Source organism: Topomyia yanbarensis, chromosome 3 (assembly GCF_030247195.1).
Source record: "Topomyia yanbarensis strain Yona2022 chromosome 3, ASM3024719v1, whole genome shotgun sequence".
Classification (NCBI taxonomy): Eukaryota; Metazoa; Arthropoda; class Insecta; order Diptera; family Culicidae; genus Topomyia; species Topomyia yanbarensis.
In genome coordinates, this window is record NC_080672.1 from 265,217,382 (window position 1) to 265,238,473 (window position 21,092).

General features: G+C 38.5%; 1 protein-coding gene across 1 annotated transcript in view; it reads right to left on the reverse strand.

Annotated features, from left to right (window-relative positions):
* The window catches only part of LOC131689175 (rhythmically expressed gene 2 protein-like), a 54,621-nt gene extending 36,593 nt beyond the window's left edge, over nucleotides 1–18,028 (reverse strand). Inside the window, exons 1-2 of the mRNA XM_058974081.1 lie at nucleotides 17,548–18,028; nucleotides 16,912–16,994 (exon numbers count right to left, since the gene is read on the reverse strand). Of these exons, the coding sequence (XP_058830064.1) occupies nucleotides 16,912–16,994; nucleotides 17,548–17,705 (241 nt within the window). The 5' untranslated portion in view covers nucleotides 17,706–18,028. The remainder of the gene's footprint in view (nucleotides 1–16,911; nucleotides 16,995–17,547) is intronic.
* Between the last annotated feature and the right edge of the window lie 3,064 nt (nucleotides 18,029–21,092).

Consider the following 21,092-nt stretch of genomic DNA (forward strand, 5'->3'; position numbering starts at 1 on the left):
TTTCTGCTATACTTTAATGATGTACTTTTAGTGTTGAAGACTTCACGACTGTCCTTCGCGGATGATCTCTAGATATTTTGCTGATTCGCTCGATTGAAAATTTCTCCAGCATCTGCATCCAGTTTTCGTTCATTGGTATATAAATATCGAGTTTCCGTTCCATTCGATAAATTTTAGGTTATATTATCCTGTACAAAGACTGGTTTTTACCAACAAATTTTCACCCTAGCGAGAAATTTTGGTTTTTACCAAATTTTCCTCCTTAGGGTGAAATATAGCATAGTGCTTTCGCATAGGCCTGCTAAGCCAAGACAAGTTTCGGTTTCACTGTGTCTCATCGGCATAAACTGAACTTCTGCTCGAACGGGACATCACGTTTGATCAGTCGTTCGATTGAAACACAAAGTGTGTTTTAGTTTTAAGGGATTTGCGTCAAGCCGGCGCTAATCTATTCCGACAATAAGTTAGTGTTGGTTTCTGATGAGGCGAAGCCGAAACGCAACACAGTATGATATATATTATAGGGTTACCAACCGTCGTTATTTTAAAGGACATGTCCTTATTTTGGAAAGCGTTCTTATTTTACTTCAAATGTCCTTAATTTTAGTTTAAAACCTTGGCATATACAGGGTGGTTCAACATGATGTTTTTAACAGGGCATTTTCTAGTAGGTAACGGGTACTAACTGCAAACTGTCATGCTATTGTAGTTTAGTATTGTTTGCCATTTCATAATAGAACGACTTACACTGGCTCACCATCTTCAAATTATTCAACTATATTACGAAAATCAGCGATCTGTGGAAAATGCGTTTAGTGCACTCCGACCATAGCATGGTCGACATAATCGGCCAACTGATTCAACTATTCGCCATACAACCAAAAAGAAAGCGTTGTAGTTCTCGTTATTGGATGATTAGCGAACAAATCGACCGCATCCAGCACGCAGTGAAGAAAACATAGCAGCGGTGACATCCCTAAGCATTGGAAATCAACATTACTCGAGTAATTAGCCAGATACCACTTGAAATGCTCGAATGCGTCATCAAAAATTGGACCAGTTGAATGGACTACCTAAAGCGCCAACATGGTCAACATTTAAAAGAAATTGTTTTCAAACAATTACTGGCAAAAAATGTTCTTTCGATTGACAAATAAACAATTCGCGATTTACTCCATTTTTCAATTTTTTTACTACAATAAAAAAAATCTCATGGCGAATCACCCTGAATTAAATTATTCAGATCACCTTTATTCCAAGAGAATCAATTTCAATTCCAGCGATGTAATAAAAAAAGATTTTTTTTCTCATTTAATGACCCAGTTAGACGAACGGAAATGTACCTATTTTTTACGAAAGTATACTCGAAACTTCATCCACTAGATCTGATATAACAGGGATTCGTTGTTAAAAGCTATAGACGTGGTGCAAGTAAAAGACAAACCTGGAGCAAATCAAGCAGTGTGGCGAAGCCGTAGTGTAGAACAGTTTATCCATTGGAGAATCAAAGAGCACAAAACTTTTTTTATCCTTTTATAGGCAAGTAGGGCCGAGGGTGGTAGCTAGCGGGTTTCATACATCCTTGACCTGACGGACGATGCTCTGGTGCCTTGAACACAGACAACGCAGATTCAAGGCCATCATTTAAATGATAAGTTCTGCGTTTGAGATTTACTTATCCCGGTTGCCAGACAAAAACTTGTAATCTAATTGTGAGTCCTGTGGTGGTGTGTGCATGAAAGGTGTGAGTTTTAGCGTTCGAGTCCAAGGGTGCAGTGTTCACTAATCGCGTAATAGTGTGATCGCGAACTGCGCGAGCGTTTGTATGTTAACATGTTTGTCGCTTGTAACTTCGCGTACATAAATTCGATTTTATAACCGTGTGGCCATTTGCATATTCGCATGGAGAGTCAATTTCTCCACATCACTAGAGTTCCCGGTCATGTCGCCATGGAACGTGTTGTCTAGTGAATATGAGCGTCATTTTTTATTGGTTCAACTTAAAGCATTAGTCTAGGCTGAGTAGAGACTTCCGGACGTGACCGATTCATGATCGCGCGAGTAGTGGGTTGATGCTCGAATATGTGTAGATGATTGTAATTGCATGTTCGAGTTTATGGCCGCGTTTGTGTTATCACGAAGGCACGAGCGTTTGTACGTTTGGAATGGGAGAGATTGTGAGTGTATATAAGAGAATATGCAATTATTATTGTTCGTGAGTGTTAGTATGAATCTAATATAGGATACAGTAATAAAAAAAAATCTGAATATGCCGAATAAAGTAAAGCCAACCAACTAGAAAATCAGATAATACTTAAAAAGCAAACTTTAAAGTTCACATAAAGTTCTTAGCAAACTTTCAAGCTCCTTAGGCTTTAATGGAACTTAAAAGCTGCTTAAGCCGCTATCAGAACATAAAACGTATTTCAAAATTACTTAAGGCACAGAGAAGAGACGTCCATCATCATTCAACTTGTGTAAAAATCACTAACGTTTTTGAAGGTAGTTTGGATATCTCCACCAGGTGCGCTACTGTCGTTATGTTTTTAGTGGCTGAGTTCGACTGAATTGACAGCGGTTATACCTCTACCCAGTCAAACCATTCCGGAACCGGTTCGGACTTCTGAGTGGATTCAATATGGATTCCAGCTCAAATTAATCAACCGATTGAGTCGGAATCGGTTGTTTCCTTTGAGCTGGAATCCTTTCAGGATTTCGAACCGGTTCTGGAACGGATTTGACGGGTAGTTGGGATAGACCGGTGTGGTAGTGCTAGTGTTTAACGTAAATTCATTCAAATATTTTCACATGTTTTATTAGTATATTTGTTCGATCACGGATGTCCGTTCTCTGTGACTATATAGTCTTCAGTAAAAAATATGCTACGTCATGCTATAGCTTACTCTCCTGTTCCTATTTGTTACAATATGCTACATAACAAAATTCTAAACCAAGTATAACACCATGCTCTTTGCTCCAGTAGCTCTTAAGACAGTTAAGACAGCACGTGGCATGAATCTTAAACAAAAAACAACACCCACTCAAGCTACTGCTGGGGACAGTAAGTTCTAATTAAGAAATTTTCAGCTTTATGTTATAGCACTGACAAAATTATGAATCTAAAGCCGCTCCAGAACGTGCCCATAGGTCGTTACTCGACTCGAAATATTTTTCCCCAATCTATCGAATGTGCTGAATGCTCTTTTTATATTCAAAACACAGTTCTAAACGTGTTTCAAATGCAGCAAGAAATATAACGGGACCATACCCAACTAATAGATTCCCTTCGGGCCCGAGGTAGATCGCCCTATGTGCCAGTCCGGGACGTCCTGGCAAGCCGTGACCACCCCTATATTTTTCTTATCTATATCTTGTTGAAAACTATTCATGTCCAAGTTTAATACATTTTCCCCTCTCTCATTCACAGTAAAATCTCACCAACCTATCCATGTATCTACAAAATGGCATTGCTTCACGAGTCTTCGGTGCATACCCTTCTTGATAACCGTGTACCCAGAACATCATGACATACCTCACATGCAGATGATATAGAGAACATCATGACAGCATCAGAGTGCCAATAATTATCCGAAATATCGACCCTCCCCTCGCCCCTGCGATTACAGGCTGGAAACTACAACACTACAACAAAGTGTGCATATCCGCCACAATGATCAATCAGCAAACGACGATGTCAATTACACAATATGTATCCCACTTCCTACCTTTTTCCTTTACTTACATAAGAGGGGAGCAAGCCGCCCCTAAATACGGCTTTCCCTTCCCCCACTAACATGTGACAAACATGAATTATCGGCCTCGTTAAGCTAAAGCATTTGGGCCTAAATAAACGTATTTAAGATAAAAAAAAATAACGGGACCATAGACCAGTTTTAAAGTTCTAAACAAAACTGTTTGTGACAATAAATCAAAACTCTCTTCTAGGGGATGTGACTGTTTTCGTTACAATTCCACTTTTAAACTTCAATAAACTCCACGCTGCTGAATGTACCCTAAGACATTTGATTGATATAAAATACTGATGCTTGCAAACCGTGATAACAATAAAAACCAAGCAGTGCTTTATCTTGGTCAAATGGTATTACTTTTGGGTTGACTACTAGGTTGACTACCAAGAATTGCTATAGATTAACTGCGTAACTTTTTGGAACAAACTGAAACTGCTGTAACATAATTCATTTTCCTCGCCCAAAAATGACTAAATGACATCCGCCTTTCAGTTATCAGATGCCTTAGTGATAAAAAAAACACATCACGTATGTATATTCGAAATATGAAACGTGCGTTTGTGTCAATAGGCCTATTACCCTAGGTGCCCAAACCACTGAAAACATGTTGGTATTGTGGTTATCACTGGAAATTAGCAAAAATTGCGAAAAAAACAAGATTGCGAATCGGCCATTTTTTAGATTTAACCTTTTCAATTCCGCAATGTTTCAAAGCAGAAAAATATTGATCGGAATGGTCGAACGACTATTGGTCTTGAACCAAGAAAAAAGCTTAAGAGGATGCAAACCAATTGTGTGGGGAATAAAAAAAGCTCAATAATAATAATCAATAAATTACATGGGTACTAAATAAATAGCAACAAGTACTTCTCAATTTTCGATCAGCAAGTAGTGAATAAATCCAAGATTTCTCATCAAAAGGGCCTCTACTTTACCCGATTTTTTTTCTAAACTTTGCAGTTGGAGCCAACAGCATATAATTTCAATTCTTTCGCTATTTTGAAATGAACTGCGTTGCGTAGATCAGCCACACAAAAACGAAACTTTAAAACGAAAAAGAGAAAGATCTGTGCACCAAGATATGCGCAATTTCGCACAAAGAGTCACCTTGAAGAGCCACTTTTGTGTACTTCCCTCATTGGTAATCAGGAAGGAAGGCGAATCATACTACAATTCAGATGAATTTTGATCGGAAGAACGTTTTTTATATTTTTTGGTTGACTTCCCTGCTTCCGTGCGCGTCAGACCAAGATGCACACTAAAGAGCTTCTTCTTTTCTATTCTTTTATTAGTACAGCCATAGAGTAGAATTTATACGTGGGAGCAGCACATATCGGCGTGAAGAGGTTTATTGAAAAAGAGTAGAGCGGTTCGCATGAAAAGTGCAGAACGTTTTTGCTCTTCTCGTTATTTGCTCTGAGGTGCATTCCGTCCCTGATTGATATGAGAATTTCACTCGTATCAATTAAACGCACACACAAGCAGAAAAATAAGTTAAATCATCCCAACGCTACTTACAAGCAGCACACATACGACCAAACCTCCAGTGCTGAACTCAATCCAAACCAACCCTCCCCACCCGCATTTCATACTAGTTCGTGTGCAGGCAGCGTTTCAAATCGCACAACGTGATGAAGAGCGCAAGATAAACTTTGCATACAGCGAGAGAACGGGTGCTAAGTTTACATGGTTACACTGTGCGCGAGTGTTGTGATGGCCGAGATAAATCAAAACACAACAGCTAATCGACGAATTCCATTTATTACGCGGTTTAATTAACTAATGCGCGTTTTCCATACGCGTCTATTTACTTAACGGTATTTTACTTCTCAGTGCTTTCTAAGTACACGCTTATGTGCAACAGCTCAATAACAAGGTAATTGTAAGGTGAGGAAAGATAGTTCAAGACACTAAAGTTAAGGTGTAACATCTCTCCCTCTCGTAAAAGAAAATTCTTCGAGCTCGTTGCAAACAATGAGAAATCTTTTTTTTACATGTTCAATCGTGTTGGAGCCTTCACCACCCTGGTAGAACGCCTTAGTGGAACTGTTTCGGTCCTGCAATTCGAGGGACCTTGCTCTGGTTCAGGATCAGGACCAGGTTGCTCCTTTCGTTGAACAGCTCGCGTCTCCGGAAAACAGACCGGAGCAGTTTATTTTGCATAGTCAGCAGTCGATACTCCGGATGTAGGGGCATCAATTCCCTGGCTGTAGTAGTCCAGATTTATAGATGTAGTACTATTAGATGAAGTTTCCGGGAGATGCGCGCCCACCCCAACGATATGGTCAATATGACGCTCCCAACACCGCCCGTCATCCAAGCGAACAGCGTATCGAAGTTTACCAACTTTCTCAGCAATTCTTCCGAACTTCCACTTTTCAGCAGACAAAAAATCTCGAACACGCACACGATCTCCGTCTTTGACTTCACGCACGGTATAATTCTTTGCACTAACGGTCTCGTTCTTCGGTAGCATCAGGTCAATTCTGGATCTAATTTGTCGGCCGAACATCATCATGGCAGGAGATTGACTCGTAGCAGAATGTAGCATCTTACGGTATGTCAAGAGTATATTGCAGAGTTCAGCATTCAGCTGTGCCAGAGACTAATTGAGACGGCGGACTCACGAGTTTTCCGTGGCTCAAGAGGTACTAACTCAGGTAGTACTAGACGGTCCCTCGAAAAGTCAAACAGAAAACGCGTTGATCATCGAGGATGCTTTGCTTTTCTTTGCTACGTGTTTTTATTTTTCCTGCTGGGTTATCTGTTGTTTACGAAGCAGTGAAAAAATAATTGTGCAGCTGCTTTTAATGGAACTAACAGAGCTTTTTATGAATCTAACGGTTTTCAATTACGAGTCGTTCACCCCACAAACGATTTTTAGTAAACTTTCCTAGAACCATCCCTAAGTAAAGGTTGATGAATTCTGAACAATTTTCGTTTTCCAAAATATTTTAAAGTAATATGCAAAACACGCAAAGGTTTCATAGTTTTCAAACAACAGTGGCTTGACATTACACCCGGGAGAGAAAACAACACAGTGGCTGAAACATTACAAGAAATAAGATCCAAAAACGAAGTTTATGGTGCATCTTTCGTGCACCGAAATGCCTCGGACGCTATGGTACACATTCTTTTTCGAACTTTATGTTGTTAAAAACTTCTTGGGCACAACCGCACTTATAGTTTCAGCAATTTAAATGCATACAAACTGCGATTTGTCATGAAATCCCCGAACGATTACAAGTTGGTCTGTGGTTGAAAGGGCAGAAAGTGTCGTTGCGTAGATGAAAAACGGAGACATTTTTGCATGTAAACAACAAATGCATGCGGCGACGATCCTAGCAACGGTCAATAAATAATACCTGCTACCAACTTTACAAGCCCGATACAAAGGGGATCACTAGATTGGTTTGTTAAGGTTGGCAAAACTGAAGGGACCGTGATACTTCTACTACTTCTTAAGATCTAGTACACAGTGTACCACGGAATTTCGATTGTTTCTTCGTCAGTTGGTAGTCTATTAGTCTCTGGCTGTGCCTTCGTACACTTCAATGATTTCAGTTTCTGCTTGTCTGGACAAAGCGCTCTGCCTGCCCATTTGTTGCAGGGTGATAGGGTGCTCCCATCTTGTGTGTGATGCCGTTCATCCGTATGAACTGTTGGAACTGTTCGGATGTAAACTGAACACTGTGATCGGTAACGAGCACCGACGGAATCCCAAAAATACTGAAAATCTCGCGACACATTCTGATTGTGCTGTCAGCAGTGATAGAACTACACACCCGTACCTCCGGCCATTTCGTAAAAGCATCGACAAGAATGAAAAAGTAAGTATCCATGAAAGGTCCCGCAAAATCCACATGGACTCTCGAACGGTGCAGTTGGGGCCTCCCAGCAGTGTAACGACATCTTCGCGGGTTCGGGTCTGACCGACTGACAATTGATACAGTTCGCGATCATCTCCTCGATCTCACTGTCCATGGCCATCCACCAGCAAAATCCTCTTGCCAGCGACTTGGTTCGCGTTGTCCCGAAGTGCGTAGAGTGTAGCGCATCCAGAACACGCTTCCGTAGTGAAGGTGGCACATACACCCGTATGCCACGCAGCAGACAGCCTTTCTGCATTGCGAACTCGCTCTGATCAATTGAGTAGTTTATGTCGTTTCTGCTTACGTTATATGATAGGGAGCGCTTTTCCATATTTTAAACATCTTGCGGCAATATACATGAAACTAGAGCTTCTTTATGACGACACATAGATGTCCGTACCATAAAATATCCTCATCCCAGTAAATTACATTCGGAATGAGATTTGGAATTTGGGCTGATTTATGATGGAATTCCAACCGAAGGCAACAACCCATCCTGAATGAATCGGTTTTCGAATCGGTTGTTACATTTGCGCTTAAATTCTAAAAGAAAACAATCCGATTGCGATGAGCAGGGAATCTGCTGTCAAAACGACTGAAACAGAGAGTAGTGAGAGAAAGAGTTTCAACTTTGGCGGAAACCAATGAGTAAAATGTATGGGCGCAAACAGTTTTTTTTAGATTTTATATGAAAATTTTCAAGTAAGTATCTAAATAAACTTCTACAAACTGTTCCCATATTTTTTCTGCATCAAATGTGTATTCATTTTACAACCACAATATTATAATTTCTCCAAAATCCCAAGTTTTAATATCTCCCATACATTTAAATTCACCATAGCCACCACTGAAGCAGTGCCATCTCTTAAATATTTCCATGAAAGTATTACCTAATTCCAAATCGATCCTTTCCCGTGACCAGTATGCCGTACTTTACTCCTTGGATTAAATTCTTAACAGTTGAATCCTCAGCAGTTGCCTGAGCCAATTCAGCAACAGTAAGTGGAAGTGTTTCGATCTGGTGCATTTCCACTAAGTCCGACTCTTCGATTATATTATCTGCATCCGCTAGTTTCAGTGGTATTCGTGAAAGAGCGTCGGCATTGGCATGTTCCACTGATTTCCGGAATCGTATTTCGTAATCGAAGGACTGCAGGTAGGTTGCATAATGCTGCATTCTCAAAGCGGACATTACTGGCAACCCTTTGTGCTCCGCAAATATTTTGGTTACTGCTTGGTTGTCCGTCACCAAAACGAATTTGCGACCATATAAAAATTGAAAAAATTTCTTGACTCCAAATATTATCGCGTACGCCTCCTTATCCACGTGCAGATAAGCTTGTTGGGTACGATTCAGCGTTTGAGATGCAAATTGAATCGGTCTCTCTGACCCGTCTGGATAGATGTGGCTCAGTATAGCTCCAACCCCGTACGGCGAAGCATCGGTAGCCAATAGCAAAGGCAACTCGGGGGAATAATGTACGAAACAGGTTTCCGCTTGCATTTGCTTTTTTACTACCTGAAAGGACTTCTCACATTGCTTACTCCATTTAAACGGCACATCTTTCTTCAGCAAATTATTTAGAGGATAGAGTACAGTACTCAAATCGCAGAAAAATCTACCGTAGTAGTTGATTAGTCCTACAAACGAACGTACTTCATCCTTGTTTTCCGGCCTCCGCATCTCCTGGATAGCATCCACCTTTTTCTGGATTTTGTGAATGCCATTGCAATCAATTAAGTATCCGCAGTATTCTATCTCATTAGCAAAAAACACGCACTTGTTTCGGTTTACACGAATATTACTTTCATCTAGACGACGCAATACCTCTTCTAATCGGCGCAAATGAGTCTCATCATTGGGTCCAGTTACCTTTATATCGTCCAAAAAGACACTGACCCCCTCGATCCCTTGCAGCAATGCCTCCATTTGTCGTTGCCAGATAGCAGGTGCCGACGCTACCCCGTACATGAGGCGACTGGGACGGTACAAACCTCGGTGAGTACTCAGGGTTAGAATTTCGCGATCTTCCGGAGCGACTTCGAGTTGCAAGTATGCCTGCACTAAATCAATTTTGCTAAATTTCTTCCCACCAGCAAGAGAAGCGAACAGCTCATCCACCGTGGGAAGCGGGTGTTTGTCTACCACAAGGTTAGGGTTGACAGTTTGTTTGTAGTCCCCGCAAATACGCACACGATTGTTGGATTTCTTCACCGGCACAATTGGAGTTGCCCAGTTACTTTGGTTGACCTTCGTTAAAACTCCTTCTTCTACTAATTTGTCAAGCTCTGCTTCGACAACCTTCTGCAGATTGAACGGTATTTTACGGGCCTTTAAGAAAACGGGACGAGCATCCTTCTTTAATGGAAGGTTGGCTTGAACACTGGAGATTTTTCCAATTGATTCCTCGAACACTCTTGGAAACTTTAGCAACACTTTCTTCACCGCAACAGAAGAGTCAGGCACAGTATCCGGAGTAGCTCGGTTGCTTTTAGGAATAAATCTACTTATTTCATTGACCGCATTTTTTCGCAGTATTTTGTTCCAATCGACCGAAAAACGCATCAACCATTCGCGTCCGATTAACGGATGTTTTTCCGATTTCACGACGTACAACGGTAACTGCGGTTTTGCCCGCCGAATTCGACACACGCGTCCATTATTCCGAGCACACCGATACTTGTGTTACAATAACTCACGAGATTCGTATCGCACTTCCGCAAGTTCACTCTCGAGAGCAATTTCTTCCAGCAATCCGCACTCATGATCGTAACAGGCGATCCCGTATGTACCTCGCAACGCAGTTCCACTCCATTTACGCGCACTTTCATCCAAAGTTTTTCATTGTCCGAAATGGAGTTTACCGAACACACTTCGCGACTATCGGGACTTTTATCACTACTGTTTGTTTCGAAATTGTCCACGAAATTCGTTTGCAATGTACTTTGTTTACCCGTCGCTTGCGAACCACCAGGTCTTGAGCCTGATTTTTTCATGCACACTCTTTCTAGGTGCCCTTTCAGCCCACAAAACTTGCATTCAGTTTGTTTATGTTTGCAAGCATTAGCAAGGTGAGACTTATCACCGCAACGAAACCAACTTATGCTATTTCCACCAGCACTTTTTGAAGCAAAACTTTTTTCCCCTTCGTTTATGGTATTGCTCTTCGATTTATTCCGCTTACCTGACTGGTGCTGCACTTTGTGGACCTCCTGCTTACCTTGGCAACCTTCAATTTCAGCTCCACCTTTCTTTGACAGCTCCATACTCACGACGATATCTCGAGCGCTCTGCAGTGTGAGCTCCCTTTTTTCTAGCAACCGGCTTCGGATGTCATTCCTTTTTATTCCGAACACCAGTTGATTCCGGAAGGCTGTCTCCAAATACTGGCCGAAATTGCAAGTAACAGCAATCCGTCGAAGTGCAACCAAGTATTCATCCACCGACTCCTCCGGTGTTGCTGCATCCTTATCGCCTTGGCGTTTTTCACTGATTTCGAGCGGACGGGGATTGAAAAATGTTTCCAGAATGTCAACAATTTGTTGATATGTTTTATCACGGGGCGCATCCGGCGCAATTTTGTCACAAATTATGTCGTAGCTTTCCGCGCCCATATGATGGAGCAATAAACTTTTCCGCATATCTGCATCGTCGACTGCATAAATGGTGAATGCATTTTCCAGCCGTTCCACCCACCGCATCCACTTCAGCTTCCGCTTGTCGAAGGGGCCAATCGTAAAACTTGGTGGCGGAACGCCAGCAGCACGCCCAGCACGGGCAACATTATTATCCGGATCCACCATCCTCGTCGCCAGAACTGTTGTGACGGCCGAGATAAATCAAAACACAACAGCTAATCGACGAATTCCATTTATTACGCGGTTTAATTAACTAATGCGCGTTTTCCATACGCGTCTATTTACTTAACGGTATTTTACTTCTCAGCGCTTTCTACGTACACGCTTATGTGCAACAGCTCAATAACAAGGTAATTGTAAGGTGAGGAAAGATAGTTCAAGACACTAAAGTTAAGGTGTAACAGCGAGTTAATGTGACACAGCCGAAAATCCATCCACCCATACTATCGATTTTCTAGGATATAGCTATGATGTAGCTCGTTTAGCATTTGAGCAACGAATGATTAAAATGAACACCCGCACCCATATTCGTAAACTACCCATATTTGAATGAGTCACTTTGGTGTGAGTATTCAATTGCCAACGTAGCCGAAATCTATGGCGTCTATCGTTTATTGCACCGTCCGGGCAATACAGTCAACATGTTGCTCGTTTGGTATGTGAGCGATGACTGATACAAAATGAACAGGCGCGATCTGTGTAAATAACCTTCCCGTATGTGACGAAACGCTTAGATGCTCCCTTTTGATGACTCTGTCTGAAATAGGCTTGCAAATTTCGCATTTTCCTCATCTTCTTTTAAATGTATTCGGAAAGTCCGTTTTTACTTTATTTATAGTAGTCGTATATTCTGCGGAATTAAATACAAAAGACGTTGCACATATTCCCTTTCAGATAAGGTAACCAACCTAATTTGGACCCCTGCATATTTTGGATCCTGTTAATGTATTTGTCTCCTGCTTTACCTGGTGTCTCTGCATTTGTTTGGTTTCATGCAACAATAACATTCCTTGAGTTGTGTATTAAGTTTCAATATCATTAGTTCATCGCTAATTTTTAACATTAAACAGAATCCATAGTTGTAAAAAAATATTGCGCTTCATATTTCAACGATAGCCAAGAGCAACCGGTGGAAGTGATACATTTTCAAATTTAATTCAAATATACAATTGTAATATTTTTTATTGATTCAATTAGTTTATCTGATTTGGTATTACGCATGTTAAGTGTTTGAAAAGGTTGCTGTGGAAGGATCCGAAATGTAAAAAATTCATGCTGTAAATAAATGTCATTTTCGAGTTTATGTCAATGTATAAAACATCCATTGACAGTTTTCTTTCAAGAACAGTAATTTTGAAGCAGACTCGAGCATGAATTGCATTACTTTCATAAAAAACATGGGAAAGCAAATATTATTGACGTTAAATTATGTTAACGTCAATAATATTTGCTTTCCCATGTTTTTTTATGAAAGTAATGCAATTCATGCTCTAGTCTGCTTCAAAATTACTGTTCTTGAAAGAAAACTGTCACTTCCTCTTGGGGTCAAAAATTGGTTGGTTACCATTGCACAGCCGACCGATTTTCTTCATTTTTTCAATTGATCGTAATCCATTTTTCTCGTACCTTAACAATTCCTTTTTTATGCATAAATTTTTGTTTTTTAGAGCTTAATTCGATTGTTTAGGGAAAACGTTCCCGAATACAGGAAAAAAAATTATTCAATTAATCGTTAACGTACAAGCATCTCGTATGCCAATGTAATTTTATGAATTTTAGGATTTTACTTGATCATGTCTTCAATCGTGATCACCGCAAGTCTCTTAAATACAAAATGGTTTTGGGGAAAAGGCCATAACTCGCCAATTATCAATATATTTGTAAAAAAAATTTGTTTTTTTGACTGGAAAATGTACTACCAAAGCACCATAACCTTGATGCAATAAAATTATTGTTTTGTAGGTTGTACGTCATTGCCCGGAATACCATTCCCCGGAATACCACTTCCCGGAAAACTATTTCCCGGAATGTACCATATCCCGGAATATCGTTTCCCAGAATGTACCGTTTCCCGGAAAACCATTTCCCGGAATGTATCATTTCCCGGAAAAACTATTTCGCGGAATACCATTTCCCGGAAAATAAAAAATCTCGTACCTCACCGACCACACTTATTTTTGGAAGACCTACTATGCAGCTAATTGTGTTTTAGGAGATTTTATCTACTTTAGAACATGAAAACTTTGAAAATATTTTTAATTTTTTTTATGTTTGGTGGTTATAGTGGTAAAAAACAACATAGCGACAAGATTGCAAAACTGTCATTTTAAAGATTTAATCTTCTCGATTCCGCGATGTTAGGAAAATTTATTTAAATTGATCGTTATATGAACAGCTTACGAGAAACTTTTGGTTTTGAACCAAAAAGAAACTTGGGAGAATTTGAAAAAATCGAGTGAGGAATAAAAAGGGATATCAATCAATTAAATGGGTACCAAAATAGTAACAAATACTTTCCAATTTTCCCACCGAATGTAGCGAAGGGGTGAATAAATTCATGACCGTCTAATTCCTGACTAACAGGCCCTATATTTTGCCTGATCTTTGTTGCAAATTTTGTGGATTCAGTTAAAATGGTATATTTTCAATTCTTTTACTATTTTGAATCGATTTCGTCGCGTGGTGATACTGAAAAGGCTAAACAAATTACTTGAAATTAATATTTTTGTGCTGCATAAGTCGTATTATGAATCCCATTTTTGGGATCTTGATTCATCTCCTTATTGCGCAAAGAAAATAAGCTTATACCGTACTCTAGAATGATGTAAATTCGTACGATCAATTTAGAACGCCTCGAAATGCGGCCATCTTTGAAATTGAAAAGGCAGTATTTTCCACAATGTTGGCACCATTTTTATGATAACCAATCACTAGTACTCTACAAATGCCCTGAAGATTAGGTAAAAGGTAACGAAAAAATATAAACATTCCCTAAAATTTAGTTATAAATATTCCTGAAACCTTTGAAATTTTATAGATTGTGAATGTATCTGTCTGAGATGTTGCCTTCTTATAAATATGCATTCTTCTTTGGATTTTTTTGTTGAATGTTATTTTAATCTACATTCTCTGAAAATACTCTTGGACTTTTATTGATTTTTATCCTCACTAATATTTGCTTACAGTAATAGTGCATTGAAGACGCCTTCAGTATTTTAAAATTCACTTCGTATTAAAAATTTCTATATGAATTAGACTTCTTTGAAACAAGAGAAAATCAATGAAAATAATTTTAGAATTTCATTGATTCAAATTTTCGCAGCATATTTTTGAAATGTTATTAATTTTAAATTAAATTACGACCTTCTTTGATATCGCCTTCTTTTTAGCATAAGCTGTTTTCTGGACCTTCGATTGATATTGATTTCAAATAAAATAACATATGCATAAGAATTAGTTTTTTTAAAATTCATTAACATGATCAGCGAGCAAAGAGAAACTGTGAAGGGAACCAAACAAACATTTGAGTAGCAACATAGTTCTAAAGGCAAATGTTCTCAAAGTACTTCAAATTTCAATAGTATAACACATTTCCGAGAAAAAGTACGGGAAATGGTACATTCCAGGAAATAGTATTCCAGGAAATGGTACATTCCTAGAAATGATATTCCGGGAAATGGGACATTCCGGGAAATAGTACATTCCGGGAAATGCTTTTCCGGGAAATGGTTCCATCATGCCAAATGGACGAATGTGTCAAACAGATTGTATAATTCAAAGAAAGCGAATTTAAATTTGAGATTATGATCACGTTATTTTTCAGGGGACTGTTCTGAGTGTTATGTCTAGTAGGTCTGTGGTTTCACTTTATGAAATCCTTTTAAAACGTAAAAAATTGTAATTTTTTTATTGAGAGCTTTAATTGGGTGGTGATTTGCCCACGTAAAAAAAGACGGCACATGAAAGGTAACGCAAGTATGCCGAATATAAAGAAAAACATGCGAATCGTGAATTCGTAATCTCTGCGTTAGGAATCATTACATCAAAACATCTCAAAATTCAACTTTATTCATAAATAAAATCGTTATTGTGACGAAAACGTATGTTTATATGTGACCTAACTATGTATCAATCTTGATGTCCAACACTACTATCAAATACAAATTTGTATTTGCTACTAGCCTTGGCCCTTGTGCACTGATACCCCACGCTACACTATGGGTTTAAGAGGCATCACATTTTCGTTCACAAGTGTTCAATTTTTTAAACTTAAACTGATTGTTATTGTTATTTTTACAATAAACCTTCAACAGACAATGCAATTAATAGAAGAAGATACTAGACATTCAGTTTTAAGGTGTGGCCAGATTATGAAAGGTTTTACAAACTTGTTTATATATCAAAAATACTGATCGGCCATGGATTTGAAAGTACGGTGTGCGTGAAGTTGAAAACGAACAATGCCTACGTGAAAATAGGGGTTAGAGGTTAAAACGCACTGAGTGATAATTTTCTTCTCAAAGTTGTTCTGCAAAAATACAAAATAAATTTCACTAGTTTGTTATGCTTAATCAATAGCTTCTCTGATATGTTAAACTAACACAGCTTATATTGCATAAAACTCCAATTATCACATGTTTTTCAATGGAGTATCCAGTAGATGATTTTTTTTCCAAACCACGTAACCATCGACTAGTTAGTGACTTCATCAAAACTCGACAAACATATGATTACGGCCTAAAAGCCAACTGTCAAAATCCACTTTGAATGGGAATTCCGGACAAACCGTTACATGCCAATCACAGATGTTGGTAGTAAACGAAAGAGAAAAGTTTTCTCTTTCATTAACTGTTGTGAACTGTGTTCAGCTAGTAACGGTCACAGTCTATAGAGAACAGTTGCGCAAAGAGTGAAGTCAAAAAAAGCCTACCTATCGAGCACAATTGGAATACATCTCTGATACCTCTGCAGCAAAGTTGGATTCTAATTTTGCTGGATAGGAAGACTTTTTTCGGCTTCACTTTCTGCACACTCTTTGCGTACCTTTATACTAGGGCCTTTAGTAACAGTTTGTCCGGAATTTCCATTAAAAGTGGATTTTGACAGTTGGCTTTTAGGCCGTAATCATATGTTTGTCGAGAAAAGTATACAATTAAAATAAAATCAAAAAAGGCCATTTACCCCACTCTACCATACACATAACCAGCTGTATCGCTATTCTGCATGCGCCGAGACGCAAAAATAATCTTATCGTTTAGTTTGTTGACTCAGCATGGAGCAACATTACATAATTATTCACAAACTGAGCATGATCTCGAAGGTCAATTTGGATAGATGAGTCCTTATTCATCTCATTGGTCAGAATGTCACAGTATTTTACAATCAAAGAAAAGCGCTTAAACTTATATCAATATCTCTGCTTCGTTCCTTACCAGTAAAATAATAAAACTAGTATGAACAATGAGGTTTCTCATGTTTGGGCTGGGCGAAAATAAAATATCTTTTCATCCTAAAGTTAAAGCCAATGAGAATGAGCGTTGAACAGAGATAACACACGTGCGCTGTCCCAACGAATGTGTTCAAATTGATAGCATGAATTAGGGTAATGTTGTCCTACAATATAATTGCAGGAACAATCGCGACACACTTACCTCCTATCATCATTTGCCACCACTGCTTATATCCTATTTTGGTCTTCAGTCCAAAGTTTGGATGCAATCGGTTCATCTTGCGCCTAGTTCCAAAAAGAGAATGTTTGGGAATGTTGAAAAAAGAAGAATCAGTTTTATGGGTCTTAAAAAGTACTTCTTCGGACTTCTGAATAGGTAAGCTCAAAGTCTTAATTATAGTGACTGCTATCAGCACAGCCACCACATATTGGCAATGATACATGTACTGCCGAGATTCTCTCGCAATACACCGAAAAGGTAGACGCAATAGGCTCTCAGATTGCGGTGATTATTCAATATGCTAAAGAATGAGAAAAAAAAAATCGAATGAAAAATTATACGACTACATTTCATCAACTATTTTTTAATTAAATTTGTTACAAAAATACATCTTTTCGCTATGTTTGAATAATTGACCACCATTTTCCGGCTGACCTTCACTGGGAGAAATCCGGTTTAACCTTATCCTGCCTGTATCTAGTTGGCACAGATACCTGTCCGAAGATCCGAAGTAGTACAGTTTAAATACGATACATTGGTAAAACGCCCACTTTTTTATGCAATCAACTCTGAAATCTCTGATTTGTGGGCTCGTTTCAGCCCAAGAAAATCACTTACCAACTCTGCACATAATTTGACACTAATTGGCTATTGTTGTTACTTATACCGAACATAGCTCCCAATTCGCCATACTTTTTACCAGGCGCAGATCGAATTTGTAGCAACGTATTATGCACATCGAATGTGATTAAACGGAAACGCGACAAACTACTCATGATGGCTGACACTAAGATCCGACCGAAAATATCACTAAACCTGTTTCAGAACGCAGGTTGGTACAGTCTGCACGCTCGAGTGCAGGATGGCGAATGAATAGCACAGTAAATGGACTGATGTGCTGATGTTGAAAATTTGCTCGTGGGATAGAATTCAGCTCGAAAACCTTATTTTGAATGTTTCTTATCATCTCTTGTACATTCTTCCCTGATAAGATGTTTGTAATATATTAAAAGCTGAATACTGTGTGGTGGTGAGACTTTTGAGTGAAACCACACCGGCTTTAAGTAAAGAATGTTATGCGCAAAGAAAACACAAAATGCACGTACACCGTTAACCCATGGAGCTTATTTAAAATTCAAATCCTGGCTATCCACTATTCAGCTCCGATACGTTAACAAAGAGGGGCAATGATTTAATACGCGCTGTCTAAAGTGGTTCACAAGTTGGAAGAATTATTATTTTGTTTGACTCTCGAACCCTATTTGATAGATTTCAAACGACTGTTTGGTACACACACAAATGGTGCACATGCAAAACAGGCTCGGTCGATATCCCTATATTAAGTAAGAGATCAATTTTTCGCCAGGTTCAAAAGATGCAATGTTGCGTTCGTTTTCATGCTCGAAAATAGAAGAACATCTCCAACAACAGAACGGTATTTCTGAAATATTTATTTATGTATACTTCTCCATTGTACACACATAATTTTTTGATTGATCAATATCAGTAAAATTTAGTAGAATATTGTCAAGCTAATATATGAACAAAAAAAATTCGAACATGTCAAATTTTACTAGTGGTTTGCTAATCATTAGTTCATTGCAATACTTCGGATGAAAATTATAAATAGCGGACTTTAGACAATGTAATTGATTTTACGGGATATATCAACGAATATACCGTTAATTTTTACACAACTCTAACACTCGAGATGGACGTCTGTTTTCTGTGCCCTAATACTGAATTGTTAGACTGCGTATAGTTTATTTTCCAGAACAGCAATAGATGTAGAAGATGCATACGCTTTGACCTAGTGATATTGGAGTGGAGGTAAGTCGATCAGGAAGAAAGCATAGTGATAGCATGATCGTGCATGAACCCTTTGATTGTTCTGCTCGCTGGTAATTGGTTGATAAGTCACAAAACCAGATTGTAGTATGGTTTACTTTAGAAGGAAAAATATCTGCAATTTAAACTAAAAATTTATAAATATTGCTAAAACATTTTGCACAAACGCAAGCGCGTTTTAAACCAGATCACTGTGCTAACACAAGCACATTTGAGAAAAATAAATAGTGGTAATATGACACCACAATGTTGTTGTTAAGTATACACCACATGTATGTGAAAACAAGTCAGACCTGTGTTGCTGCAAGAGAGATGTTAGATACCTGTTTATATATTAAACGGCTCTCCATGAATGCTTTAGGGACTATTCATAAACCACGTAGACCGCATTTTGACACTTTTTGATCCCCCTTCCCCTTCGTAGACTTAGTATCAATTAGTACCAATTTAAGGAAATTGAAAGTCAAAACTCGTGTGTTCAATACAATAAATAACTTAAAATCTACACCAACAGTGCAGATTTACTAAACTATCAAACACTTTTTGAGCCCTACTGGAGCATACAAAATTGATAAACTATAAGAAGCAATTTGAAATTATGCTGTCAATGTTTAGTATTATCTATACTAGATCTATTAAACCAAACATGCATATAAATTTTACTTATCGTGAACAAATTTCAACATTCCTAAATCAATAAGAAAATCTAAAGTAATTTATTCCATTAAGGGGACGATACTGTCCAAATCTTTCAAAAAATCTATATCTTTTCTTATATAATCAATAGTCATATTATTTACCAGAGAGTATTATCGAAAAGTATTTAAGCTTAATTCCGAATATTCTCGAGAATGAATATAGTAGAACCGGTTTGCATAGAGTCCCTGGTCAAAAAGCAAACTTTAACAGACATTTAAAGATTTTGAAATCTGTGTAAATGATTGCACGATAAAATCCAAACTGATAAGTCCATGTCACTTTGTTGTAGAAGTTTGACTACATTACTGATTGAACCACCGAAATTACTAAACAAAAATTTAAAAAAAAAAGCACTTATAATCCAAACTTGGGCCACAGAGAACAGACATCCATGATAGAACAAAAATATTTAAAAAACGTGTGTAAACATTTGAATTAATATACGAAAAACACTAGCGCCGCCACACCAACCTATCCCAACTATCCGTCAAATCGATTTCGGAACCGGTTCGAAATCCTGGATGGATTCAGCATGGAATCTAGGGGACCATTCATAAATTACGTAACGCAAAAATTGCCCAAAATTGACCCCCCCCTCCCCCCATGTAACAAATTGTCACAAATTTCTCCATCCCCCCCTCCCCTATTACGTAACAAATTCCCAGAAATTTTTTTTTTTCTTCGGTGAAAACATGTTACGTAACGATCTAGCTAACTCCCCCTCCCCCCTATGTCACAACTTGTTGTACCCCCTCCCCCCCCTAAAAACGTTACGTAATTTATGAATGGTCCCTAGCTCAAAGAAAACAACCGATACCGACTCTATCGGTTGACGCATTTGAGCTGGAATTCATGCTGGAAGTCCGAATCGGTTCCGGACTAGTTTGACTGGGTATAGAAATAACCGCTGTCAATTCTGTCGCACTCAGCCACAAAAAACATGACGACAGTAGCGCACCTGGTTTAGATATCCAAACTACCTTCGAAACCGTTAGAGATTTTACACAATTTGAATGCTGAAGTTGGACGTCTGTTCTCTGTGCTTGGGCTTTTTCTTTTTAACATGGTGGTTTTAATGCTTAACAGTTTTGCGTTAATGCTTAATTGGCAATTTTGAACTAATAATGATTCATTGATTTGTACATGCATGCTAAATAACGATTTCTTAATGGTGTACCAGATGTTATTTCGCTACTGTTGGATTTTTACCGTCAACATCTTCCTTGGAAAAGCATTTTGGGAGATCGTTTTTACAACCCTCATTTTGTGTTTTTCCTAGACATTTTGCATGAGATCAAACATATAACAAGAAACAACAATGTGTCGCATTGCATAAGCATAAGAGATCGCCCATAGTTGCTACTCAAATAAATAACAAGAAACAACAACGTGTCGCATTGTTGCTTTAACCAAAAAATAAATCACGGGGATTCGAAGTGTCCGCATAAACACATCTAGCTAAATCGACTAGTATACTATATATGTTGACTAGCACTTTCCAAAAGTCCATAATTATAATTAGTCCTAATACGAGAAGGACAAAAAATCAAAGTCTATATCGACTTTTGCAAAAAATCGCCTCCCTTATAGACAAACGTAGAATTTTGCTAGACCCA